General features: G+C 41.4%; 1 protein-coding gene across 9 annotated transcripts in view; it reads left to right on the top strand.

Annotated features, from left to right (window-relative positions):
• ZNF385D (zinc finger protein 385D) overlaps positions 1 to 12765 on the top strand; it is a 684415-nt gene that overhangs the window by 157603 nt on the left and 514047 nt on the right. For all 9 annotated transcript variants that reach the window (XM_033929937.1, XM_033929944.1, XM_033929934.1 and 6 more), the window contains exon 2: positions 2399 to 2541. In XM_033929937.1, coding sequence (XP_033785828.1) covers positions 2399 to 2541 — 143 coding nt within the window. The remainder of the gene's footprint in view (positions 1 to 2398; positions 2542 to 12765) is intronic.

Below are 12765 nucleotides of genomic sequence, written 5' to 3'. Positions count from 1 at the left end.
AAGTCCCCAACTCTCCCCATTAGCTCCTACCCTCCTGGATAGCCCTACAAACCAAAAAAACCCCCAAACACCCTCTCATTCTCATGACCCGACCACTGGGGACTGAACATGCTCTGACCTAGACATCTGAATTCTGATCTATATGTTCATTGTGAAACAGGACTTCACATGTGCAGAAAGGACAAATATATAAAAGACATGATTTCCCCCCACACACACACACATGACAATAACAGTCTTAAACAAAGACTAATTGATCCCCTTCCCCCTCACATTACAATAACAGTCTTAAACAAAGATTAATTGACACCCCACCCCCCATAAAAACATTGCAGTAATTGATCTATGAATTTTCCAAGGGTGTGCTTTCTCATTTAAGCCAAAAACAAAGAAAATTGACCTCAGGATATCCACAGAGAAAAAATCCAAGAGAAACAAAAAGAACACTGTGACGATGTTCCTGAAATGGACTTTATTAAAAATGTCAAAGTTCCAAAAGTACAATAAGGCAATCCACATAACAATAAAATGATCCACATAAAAAACCTAGAGGACCTAGTTCGATGAAAGCGTAGGACCCAACACAGTCTGCGTTTCGACAAGATAGTCTTCTTCAGGGGTCCCTGAAAGTCCTATGGTAGTAGATACGTGGAAAAGCTGATATGTGGAGACTCGCAGCGTTTTTCTTACGAGTCTCCACATAACCTTTAATAGACTTCGAGTTGTTCAAAACTCAGCAGTTCGACTGATTTTTGATATGAAAAAATGGGAACATATTAGTCCTTATTTTTAAAAATTGCATTGGTTGCCAATTGAGGCAAGAGTTTTATTTAAATTTATTTGTATCTGTTTTAAATCACTATTTGATATGGCACCTGCCTATCTGGTTTTGCATTTTTCTTTAGACTGTTCTAACAGATCCACACGTCGAATTCATCTGTTCACTTTTCCAACAGTAAAAGCTTGTAGGTATAAAAGATTTTTTTATAGAACCCTTGCTTTTCAAGCTGGCAAAATGAATGACTGGTTGGGTAACATCTTTTTGCATGTGCCTTCTTATCTTACTTTTAGAAAATTAGTAAAAACCCAGATATTTGATCAATTTATAATTTGAAGGTTTATTGTTTAATTTTTTAACTCATTTTTATTCTTATTTTAATATTGTATTTCGTATGATGTGTATCTTTCTACTGCTTGTCCAGTATTTCTTGTTCAAACTATTATGGCTTAGGTGGTATATAAAAATAAAAATTATTATTATTATATCAGCTTTTCCACGTATCTACTACCATAGGACTTTCAGGGACCCCTGAAGACTATCTTGTCGAAACGCAGACTGTGTTGAGTCCTACGCTTTCATCAAACTAGGTCCTTTAGGTTTTTTATGTGGATCATTTTATTTTTATGTGGATTGCCTTATTGTACACTTCCCCCTCCCCATTAGTGGTTTCTGCACTTGCGATTTCACATAATCACAAATTTTTTGGGGGGAGGGAAAAAAAACAAAGCCATATTTTTGCCTTCCCCCCAGCATCCTGGCCTTACCTGGTGGTCTAGTGGGCTTTCGGGGCAGGAGCGATCTTCCTACGCTCCTGCCCTATGTAGATCGCCAATACGAAATGGCTGCCGTGAGCTCCTGCCATAGTCTTGAGAGACTACAGGAACTCACGGCAGCCATTTTCTATTGGCAATCTGCATGGGGCAGGAGCGTAAGAAGATCGCTCCTTCCCCGAAAGTCCGCTAGACCACCAGGTAAGGCCGGGATGCCGGGGGAAGGCAGAAGGGAAGCGGGGGTGGGTCAGAGCCAGACATTCGCAGTATTTCCCTATTCGCGATCTGGCTCTGCCCCTATCCCCCGCGAATAATGAGGGAGATGTGTACTTTTGGAACTTTGACATTTTTAATAAAGGCCATTTCAGGAACATCGTCACTTCACAGTGTTCTTTTTGGTTTTCACTTAAGCTGCCAGCTCACCACATTTATAGGCAGGATGGGAGCATATCAATTAAAGAAAAGGTAACGGGCAGAGACAAATATTTAATTAGTTAGTTCTTTTGGAAAGTGGGCCAGTTCATAGTTACTGCTGATATTTCATTACCCTCTTTTGTGATAAGCCATGTACATGTTTGAAAGGATGCAGACATGATTTATATTTGGCAAAGGTGTAATAAGGTTATTTGAAGCCAAAAGCATGGTCTGCTTTAAAACATATAACATGGATATGCTTAACAAATAGAAGTGCTAAGCTTATGATATTAAAATGCTGCCTAATTTTGAAAAGAATGGTGATCATCGCAGTGCTGTAGTTTTTCCCAATGATCGACAAGGCAATCTAAATGTATCACCTATGTAAATGACTACTTGTTGTGCCAAACTTGTATTTCTCTTTTCCTTACAGGTGGTACCTGCCAGAGCCCTGCTCTTCCAGCCCTGGTGCGTCCTCAGTTAGCAGCATTGCCGCAACCTCTGGATCTCAAACCATTCCTTCCTTTTTCTTTGGACACTGCAGCAGCAGTAAATCTTTTTCCAAATTTCAATGCAGTAAGTACTTTATTTCTTGATGTTAACAGAGCTATTTGTACAGAATAAATCTTCCTTTCTGTTGGCGTTACCCTGCACTTGGTTAAGATATGTTACCATCTAACCTTACAAGGAGTTTCAGTGTGCAGTATCTCCAGTAGGTTTGATGGATGCATTTAAAGAATGTGGCTGTCTCCTATTCTGTCTTCCTTTCATTTTCTACTTTATTGCTCAAAAGGAGTATTTTTCTGTGACTGCTTTCTTGAGCCTTTGACATTAACTTGACTTACAACTTTCCTGCACTTCTGATGGTCAGATTAGATCTGTTTTATGCATCCTTGTTAGCAGGGACATAGTCAGACCTATCATTTTGGGCTACACCTAGCTTTAGGTGAGCTTAGGTGGACTTGTGGGCCTTCCTATGCTCCCGGAGGTGCCTCCAATGTAGGCAGCCTGCCTGGGAAGCTTTTTTTTTTTTTTTTTTAAATAAAAACAAACAAACAAACAAAAATATGCATCCCGATTGGCTGGTTAGACAGCTGTAGGACGCCTATAGCTGCCTACAATCGGTACACAGTTTACAGAATCTGGGCCTTTTTATATGCCTCCATTCCAAATATATTTACCTTTTTATTGGCTCAGCATTTATCCTGAAGATCCTCTCCAACAAATGACATAAGTTTGGTGTGTGTTACAGATACACAGTTTTATTAGAATATCTTCATTAGTTTATGATCTCTTGTTTATGTCATTTGACACATACCATCAGACTCTGGGATTCCTGATGCTGGCAATTTTGTCAAAACACAGTTTGTGTAAGCTAATAAAGTTTTGGGGAGTTACGTTAGACTCAATTATTTTTTTCAAAATTTTTTTGCTATCATACAAGTGATTCTGTCTGGAACCAGGACTCCTTGGCTCCTTTTTTCTTTGTTTGTTCCCACTATTTTCTTATATTGTTCACCTTGTGGGGTACGTATTCTTCTCCTGCTGTGCAATAGATCTTGTCCTAAAATGCCACTTGAAGTCAGCACATTCTAACCAGGATATCTCAATTTTGATCAAGTTTATCAAGTTTATTATATAATTTGATTAATCGCCTATTCCAAATTCTAAGCGATGTACAAGTCAGTAAAAATACAAAGTTAAAGGGAACAAACGTAACTAAAAAAGGAACTAAGTCTTAAACATGATAAAAACCACTTATTCAAGCATAATGAGACACTAGGAAAGGCAAGGAAAGAAATACAATCTAATTAATATAGGAGTAAACAATTAAGGGTTAAAAACAGCAGGGAAGGGAAAGACAAAACTTATTAAAAGGTTTAAAAATAAACAAAAGAGCAATAGGCAATTCAATAAATATTGAATGCATCTTTAAAAAGAAAACTCTTGAATATGCTCTTAAATTTTTCCAAATTATTTTCCTCTCTTAAGTAAATTGGAAGTGAATTCCATGTCTGAAGAGCCGTAATAGTAAAGATAGATTGCCGTTGTGTATTGAAAATTTTGAGAGAGGGAATGACCAATAAATGTTGGTCACTTGATCTCAATAATCTAGATGAATTATACGGTATCAATGCTTTATAAATAAAAGCTGGGGTTTTAAATGTAAGAGATTTGAAAGTAAGCAAACATAACTTATATAGAATACGATGAGCCACTGGAAGCCAATGAGCTTTATGAAGTAAAGGGGTTACATGATCAAACTTCTTTGCTTTCATAATAAGTTTAATGGAAGCATTCTGGATGATCTGCAGCTGCCTAATTTCCTTTTGCGCCATTCCCTTAAATAAGGCATTGCAATAGTCAATTTTGGAGATAACCATTGAATGAATTAGTATATTCAACGATTTTGGACATAAAAATTTAGATATTGAGCAAATTTGGCGAAGTCTGAAAAAGGTAGCTTTAACAACATGACTAACATGGTCATGGTAAGTTAATTTTTCATCAAAAATGGGACCTACATGTATTTTCGTAATTAGTGTAGATGTTCATAACACTTCCTCTTGAGAAGGTGTTAAGTGTGCTCACACTAAGGCCTGGATGCACTAAAGATAATCAGTAATACCGATTGGATCGTTGTTGGCCGATTATCTGGCTGATTTTGGACGAGCGATTGATGTGCTACCAAGTTTGTATGCAAATGATTTGCGCGGAAGGGACAAGGGAAGCATACTCCTGTCACTGCTGTTAGGGTTTCTTGTGTTACACACGCACACTCTGCACCATTAATAAACAAAGAAAAAAGTCCCCTCCCCATTCTGATGGCCCTCCCCAACGTCCTCCTATGGCAGTGAAAATGGCAGGAGGGATGCCTACTCCCTCCTGCCTGGTTGAATACCCCCCACACCATGCCCCCACTCGGTCCAGGATACCCTGTGCCACTGACTCCTCCCTGAACCAATCCCCTCCACTTCCCCCAAAATAGGCAAGAGGGATGCCCACTCCCTCCTGCCACGCAGAACACCCTCGCACCATGCCCCCAAACTGTGCAAGGTACCCCTGAGCTACTATCTCCCCCACTGAACCAAAAAAAATGGCAGGAGGGACACCCACTCCCTCCTGCCACCAGATGCTCAACCACCAGCACCTCTAAGCTTCCCCCAATACCAACTGAAAGGTTGGAAGCAGGAAGCCTGCTCCAGGCTCCTGTTTCAGGCCTGCCAGTCCAAAATGGTGGACCTTCCCCTCCCTGGTACATCATGTGATGGTATGTTATCCCAGGATAACCCCGCCCCCCAAGGCATTTCCCAACATCTCCTTCCAGACTTCTGACCCCCCTCCCCTCTCCCCCAAGGACCACCCCCCCCCAACCCATTGAAAGATCCTTAATCCCAGAAGTCATCTCCCCTTAACATAAACTATCTGGGACCTTCAGGGATTTTTTGGTGTCTATCAGCTGGAGCAGGAACCCCATTTACCTTATGTCCAAAAGATGTCTGGTAGCCTCCAGTGGTAGTTTTATGGTACTTTCTTTAGCAGTCAAAATGGCAAATAAGGACTTTTCATTTATTCTGTAAAGTACGGGGGTGGTTTGAAAAGTTTGGTAAAAAAGTAACTTAAGCAACTTAGCCTCCTTCGAGGGCTATACACTTAGTCCAGCGAGGTTCCAGTTTTTTGATGTCATAGGAAAAATAGCTTACAAAAAAAATAGAAACTCGCTGGACTACATGTATAGCCCTCAATGGAGGCTACATTGTTTAACTTGCTTTTTTATCAAACTTTTCAAATCGCCCTTGTGTGCATGTTCTGTACAAACTTCTCCACTGTACAAGTAATATGCTTGGTTGTTACTTATAAGACATCTTGTTCAAATACAGCATCAAATTTTGAGTACACAATACCCCTGAAATTAAAGGCTGAACCTTCCCACTTAAAAAAAAAAATCTTTAAAACCATCCTGTTTCAACAAGTATTTAATAGCTAACCCTCTCCTTTACAAACCCACACTAGTGCTTTTAGTGCCGACCACCACGGTAACAGCTCGGATGCTCATAGAATTCCTATGAGCGTTGGAGCTGTTAACATGGTGACCAGCGCTAAAAACACTAGTGCGGCTATGTAAAGGAGGGGGGTATGTAAATAAACACCGTATAATGAAATAACATAATAATAACATTGAAACTATGAATTAACAATCAGAAGATATATAAAATGAACAATTCAAAATTTTTGTTTATAACCCCCCAAAATTTTTTATAATCCCCCCAAATTGATTAACAGCTAATGTACTAACAACATTTTTTGTATTCACTTACAAGAAACATTATCCAAAGATTAGAATCAAAATAATGTATTAGTTAAAATACCATGAAAAGGAGCCAAAAGGTGGATGAAAAGTAAGAGTGATCGGAAAAAAGGTTTGATCAGAATGAAATATTAAAAAGTGTGCTATAGCACTATTTCATAGCTTTTCAAAAATGAGAATCTTAAAAAAAAGGGGGTCTCAACATGAATGAAATGCAAAAAATTGAAAAACTTCTATAATGATAAACATTATGGGGCATATTCTATAAATGGAAACCAGACTGTAGGCGGCGGTAGGTTTCCTACTGCTGTATAGCCAGCCAATTGTGACACATGTTTAAAAATAATCAAACACCCCAAAGCAGGCACCGTAGGTATCTGTCGCAGTTCAGGGAGGTGCGTAGTGGCACTTAAGCTCGCCCAAGACTAGGCTTGAGCATGGTTTCACCCAGAAATGACCTTGGGTGAGCTTAGACGGCCCTATGCATCTCCCTAGGGCCGCAATAGGTGCCTGAAATGTAGGCCAACAAAAAAGCTGGTCTACATTTCAAATAGTTACGGCTGCTATGCTGATCGTGGCAAAAAAATCTCACTGTCACAGTCAGCTGAGCGGCTGCGCCAGGGAACTCACCCCTCCACCAAGTTCAAAGTTTGGTGACAGGAGGGATGCTCACCCCCTCCTGCCCCCCATAGCATCCACTCTGAAGCATCCCCCAGCAGGAGGAGTGCCCAATTCCTTCTGCTGGAACCCCGCACCAACCGTGATAGGCAGGTGAGATGCCCATTCCCTCCTACCAGAAAATCCCCTCCAAACCTCCCCATTGACTGACCGACCCCCCCCCACCCATCCAGTGACCACTCCTCCATCTGCTGAACCCCCACTTACCTGGCGATCCCCCTAAAGGGGAGATCCCCCCCCAACTCTCTCCATATCCTGTAAACTGAAGGTTCGGTTGGAGGGAGGTATACACCCTCTGGCAAGCAGGCCGGCCACTGGCAATGGCAGGCCTTCTCCATACTGGTGCATTCTGGGATGGACCAGGGAGGAACCTAAGGCTCTGATTGGCTCAGATGTCTAAGGCCCCTCCCATAGGAGGCCTTAGGTACCTGGGACAACCAGAGTCTTAGGCCTCCTTCCCGGTGCATCCCAGAATGTAGCAGGAAGGAGAAGGGGGTGGTTAGGGTGGTTGTTCTGGCAGGAGGAAGTGGGCATCCTTCCTGCCTATCGCAGTTGGGAGGGAGTGTTTCGGGGGGGGAGGTTCGGTAGGAGGAATTTGGCACACCTCCTGCTGGGGGTTGCTTGGGGGGGTTCCGGCAGGAGGAATTGGGTACTCCATCTGCTGACAGATGTTTTGGGGGGTGGGATGGAGGTGGCAGGAGAGAGTGGGCATCCCTCCTGCCACCTGACTTCGGGGGGGGGGGAGGTCAGGTGTTCCCTGCCACTGCGGTTCCCACTAAGCTGATAATGGCAGGGAGATTCCCTTGCTGTGATCAGCTCAGTGGCAACACAATTCTCTAACTGGCGCCTGTAACATAAGACGCCGGTTAGAGAATCAGGGTGGTTATGCGGGATTAGACGAGGTTAGGCGTCAGTCTATTAGGACAGATGCAATTGTATAACGAACAGATGCAATTTCATTTAGGATGCCCATATGTGATTCTCAAAAGCCACATAGGCAGCTGCTGAGACCGGCCTTCCTATAAAGAATCAAGCCCTAAATATTTAGGAATCAATTAATGTACAGATTGGCAGGATAGCAAAAATAAAACAGTGATATTATGCATACATTTCACTGTATATATATTAAAAAAAAAACTTTATGCATACTAAAGAATAATTTTTATTTATGGAAAATCATTTATATATAATTTGAAAATATTTAAGATAGTTAAAAATATTTAAAAAGAGCCATTGCTGAGAGACACCTTATTTGACTCATTCTCATTTGCTAATAATAGTGTACACTTGTTCAAGAGAGTGTGCAGTATTTACAAAGAGGCCTTCCATTGCACATGCCTAAACTATGGTGCACATGCACAGTGCGTACTCCTTCAGAAATAGTACACCTTTCCAAAGAGCGTGCATACAATGACTTTGCTCCTGCGATGAAAAAATGGCCCAACAAAAACAAGTAAAGCAAACATTCCCAGGAACATGATGAGCAATGATACAAAATGAAAATGTTCTGGCTGCCTATTCTTAGTAAAACTGGGTACAGATGAAATGTGCCCATAGCTGCATATTTTATTAATTATGTGCATACTTCATGACTCAGCCTATGCTGTTGCCAAACTCTGTCCTAAACATGCCTAAATGTGGGTCATGTAAAAATAAGTATCTTGTTGTATTAAAAGTAAGTGTATACTTTTGCATGTATAACCTGGGGTGGGGGCACTGTTCCCTCTAAGCCAGATGTGTCAAACTCTGTGTAATCATATTTGGCTCGCGAGACAATTGAAAATTTGCAATTAAGCTGGCTCGCTGATGGGGGAAAGCAGAGGAAGGCATGGCAGGAGCACAACGTGGAGTCACAAAGTGTGGCGGCCACGAGACTTGAGGCGTGACTCCACACTGTGCGATGCTCTGCTCCCGCCGCTCCTTCCTCTGCTTTCCCCCATCGACACTCGTAGTCGCCTGCACAATGAGGGCTACAGCACCATGTGTGGTCATGCGGTGCTCGCCCTCTTCGTTGTGGACTATGGACTGGTGCGGGAGCTGCAGTCCCCAGAGACTTGCCTCAACGTGCATTGCCCATGCGGGCTGGTTACCGCCTTTGTTGAGTACGTAGAGGACTGGACCGGTAGGGCCCGCTTCCACAGCTTGCCCACCTTTGCTTTCGCTACAGATAAAGGACTCTGCCTGACACCCATTCATGTCCTCTTTTCCCTTCCCTCCCCCCTCCCGTTCAAAGGTTGGCTGGGTCAGAAATAATAGTGAAACTTGCTTCCATCAACGCATAATATGTTATTGCTGTTTTTCTGATAAATTGTATCAAGAAACAGCATGTCTGCTAAGTTGTTGAAAATCTTACACTTATTGTAAAATTTTCTAAATAAAAATGTTTTTTTAACTCCCTCCTAATACCCCAATGGTTTGCAGCATTTGAAGACCAGAGTTGCTTTCCTCGTCCAAGTTTTTAATTTTGGCCCATCACAGAGCTGGTGTGGGGTTGGAGAGGTTGTAACCCTATACTTCTACTATGACTAAGGGATGCTTTTATTAGGGTGCGCATTTAGGGCGTGCTAAATCGGTTAGCGTACCTTAATAAAAGGACCCCAAAATATCTTAATTAAAAATTTGGCCCACGACTTAGCCTATGTTTTAGATTTCGGCCCCTGATGTGATTGAGTTTGACACCCCTGCTTTAAGCTGAGCAGGATAAATGAGAGAAAGCCAACATGGATTTAGTCAAGGGAAATCTTGCCTCATCAATCTACTGCATTTCTTTGAAGGGATGAATGAACATAGAAACAGACGGCAGATAAGGGCCACGGCCCATCTAGTCTGCCCACCCTAATGACCCTCCCCTACCTTTGCCTTGTGAATAGATCCCATGTGCCGATCCCATTTGTGGATAAAGGTGATCCAGTTGATATTGTTTTTGTATTTTCAAAACACATTTGATAGTACTTCATGAAAGACTTCTGAGGAAATCTGAGAGCTCAAAATGTCCTGTAATGTTGGTGCCCTCCTGGCTGGGCATACAGGCCAGCGAGGATTGGGGATATAATATGAAGAAAAATAAGAAATTGAAGGGATCGGGTTGAATATTGTGTGCTGCTTTTGCAGCTTTTCTTACCTGTTTGTTGGGTGATTGTGATACTTACCACTCTGTATTGTTCCTCATCTCCCATGCATGCGAGGACATGTCCTCTGACATGGACTGCTGTTCTAATCTGTATTCTATTTCATTGGTTGTAAGTTGTTATGCCTTGTTTCTTATTGCCTGTTCCCTGATTCCTCAATTAAAAAAATAATAATAATAAAAAGAACTGGTTAAAAGACAGAAAACAAAGAGTAGGTTTAAAATGTTCAATTTTCTCAATGGAGAAGGGATTCAAGTTAAAACAACCACACTCACCCATAGCTAGAATAATTGATGCTCAAAAAACAACAAACCAGCTATGTGTATAAATAGTGGAGTTCCCCAGGGGTCGGTGCTGGGACTGCTGCTTTTTAACATATTTACCATGTTTCCCTGAAAATAAGAGAGTGTCATATTAATTTTGGGTCCAAAAAACGCACTAGGGCTTATTTTCAGGGATGTCATATTTTTTCCATGTACGACAATCATCTCTCTGTTCCTCTCCTCCACCCTCAATTCTTCCTCTTTCCTTTCTCCCCCCCCCCCCATGTACAATGTCTTTCCTCCTTTCTCACCCATCCCCTTGTGCAGTATCTTTTTATCCCTCCCTCCCTCCCATCCCTCTGTGTAGCAGAACCCCACCGTTCCTCTCACCATGAGATTGACATACCTCTGCTCCAAGGCCTCCTAAAGCAGCAGGGATGGGGTTGCTGAATCGATGAGTCCGATTTTCAGCAAATCAGGCAGCACTAGTGTCAAGGATGGAGTCAGGGAGTGTCGGGGACATTCAGGGGTGGGGGTGCTTTGGGGGTCATTCTTAACTAGGGCTTATTTTTGGGGTAGGGCTTATATTAAGATAATCTTTAAAAATCATGCTAGGGCCTATTTTCGGGGAAATAGGGTAGCAGTGATCTAGAGATGGGAATAACTAGTGAAATGATTAAATCTGCTGATGATTAAATCTGTTGTTCAAAGTTGTTAAATTGAAAAAGGATTGTGAAAAATTGCAAGAGGACCTTGTGAGACTGGGAGACAGGGCATCAAAATGGCAGATGATGATTAATGTGAGCAAGTGCAAAGTGATGCATGTGGAAAAGAGGAACCCAAACTTTAGCTACATGATGCAAAATTACACATTAGGAGTTACTGCCCAGGAAAAGGATCTAGGTGTCATCGTTGAAGATACGTTGAAACCCTCAGCTCAATGTGCGATGGTGGCTAAGAAAGCAAATAGAATGTTACAAAATATCAGGAAAGGAATGGAAAACAAAGATGAAAATGTTATAATGCTCTTGTATTGCTTTATGGTATGGCTACAACTTGAATACTGTATACAGTTCTGGTCGCAATATCAAAAAATATATATAGTGGAATTAGAAAAGGTACAGAGAAAGGTGACAAAAATGATAAAAGGGATGGGATAAGGAAAGGCAAGAGTGGCTAGGGCTCTTTATCTTAGAGAAGAGATGGCTCAGAGGTGATATAATAGAGTTCTATAAAATACTGAGTAGAGTGGAAAAGGTAGATATGAATTGCTTGTTTACCTTTTCCAAAAATACTAGGACTAGGGGGCATGCAATGAAACTACTAATTAGTAAATTTAAAACACACCGGAGAAAATATTTCTTTATACAACCAATAATTAAACTCTGGAATTCATTGCCGGAGAATGTGGTGAAATCAGTTAGCTTAACAGGGTTTTATAAAGGTTTGAATAATTTCCTAAAGGAGAAGTCCATAGGCTATTACAGGGCCACCATCAGAAATTTCTGGGCCCCTTACTGAGCAATCCTATTGCCCCCCCCCCCACGCACCCCTTCCCCCCTTTTGTCCAGGGGGGGTGCTATCAGGAAATCAGCAGGGGACAAAAAAAAGTATGACAGCAGTGTTTATTGTTGTGCACAGCAGAAGCATAATACAGGAATTTGTGCTATGGTGGCCTAGGACCAATGTTTCCTCTAAGGATTGATGAGGTGTGTGCAAAAAAAAATATGCATGAGCGACAAGTTACTTACTCCACAAATTTATGAGCAGGCACAGAGGACGCATTTTTAAACAAATGTAGTTTATCCTTGTACTCCTTAAGTATTTTTAATCATCTATGGATATGTTTGTATGTTTATTGTTCAAATGGTTTTATTTATTTCCCCAAATTTATTTTTGTTATACACATTGAAAATATTTGATATTGCGTTTAAATCAAAATCTCAATAAACTTGAAACTTGAAACGAGTGCCCGTGAGATTGTGGGAGGGTTAAATACTCAAAACTTAGAAGAATAACAATTTACTTAAAGTTTTTGCTACGCCAGCTTTCTGGTATCTTTACATACAGTGACGTACCTAGCATATGTAACACCCGGGGCCCATCATTTTTTGGCACCCCCCCCCCATCTGTAAGAAAAACATGATTTTTAGTAACAAACCACACGTCACACATGAGTACCTAGGAAAAGGCAGCATCTTACATATTGCAGTGAGCAGTACATCAATACACCCATTGTAAAACTAAACAAGCCAGACCAGCACAGATCAATCCTACATCATCAATCCTAACAGAAAACCATGTCTTTCAAACACAAAGAACACAGAAAACACCTTTGCCTAGTATGGAATATGTCATCACAAACGAACCCCTCCCCCTTTTACAAAACTGTAGTGTGGATTTTAGTCACGGTGGTAACAGC

The sequence above is a fragment of the Geotrypetes seraphini genome, chromosome 2 (genome assembly GCF_902459505.1).
Source record: "Geotrypetes seraphini chromosome 2, aGeoSer1.1, whole genome shotgun sequence".
Classification (NCBI taxonomy): Eukaryota; Metazoa; Chordata; class Amphibia; order Gymnophiona; family Dermophiidae; genus Geotrypetes; species Geotrypetes seraphini.
The sequence above is the reverse complement of the archived record's forward strand: the minus strand, read 5'-3'. Positions and strand labels throughout refer to the sequence as shown.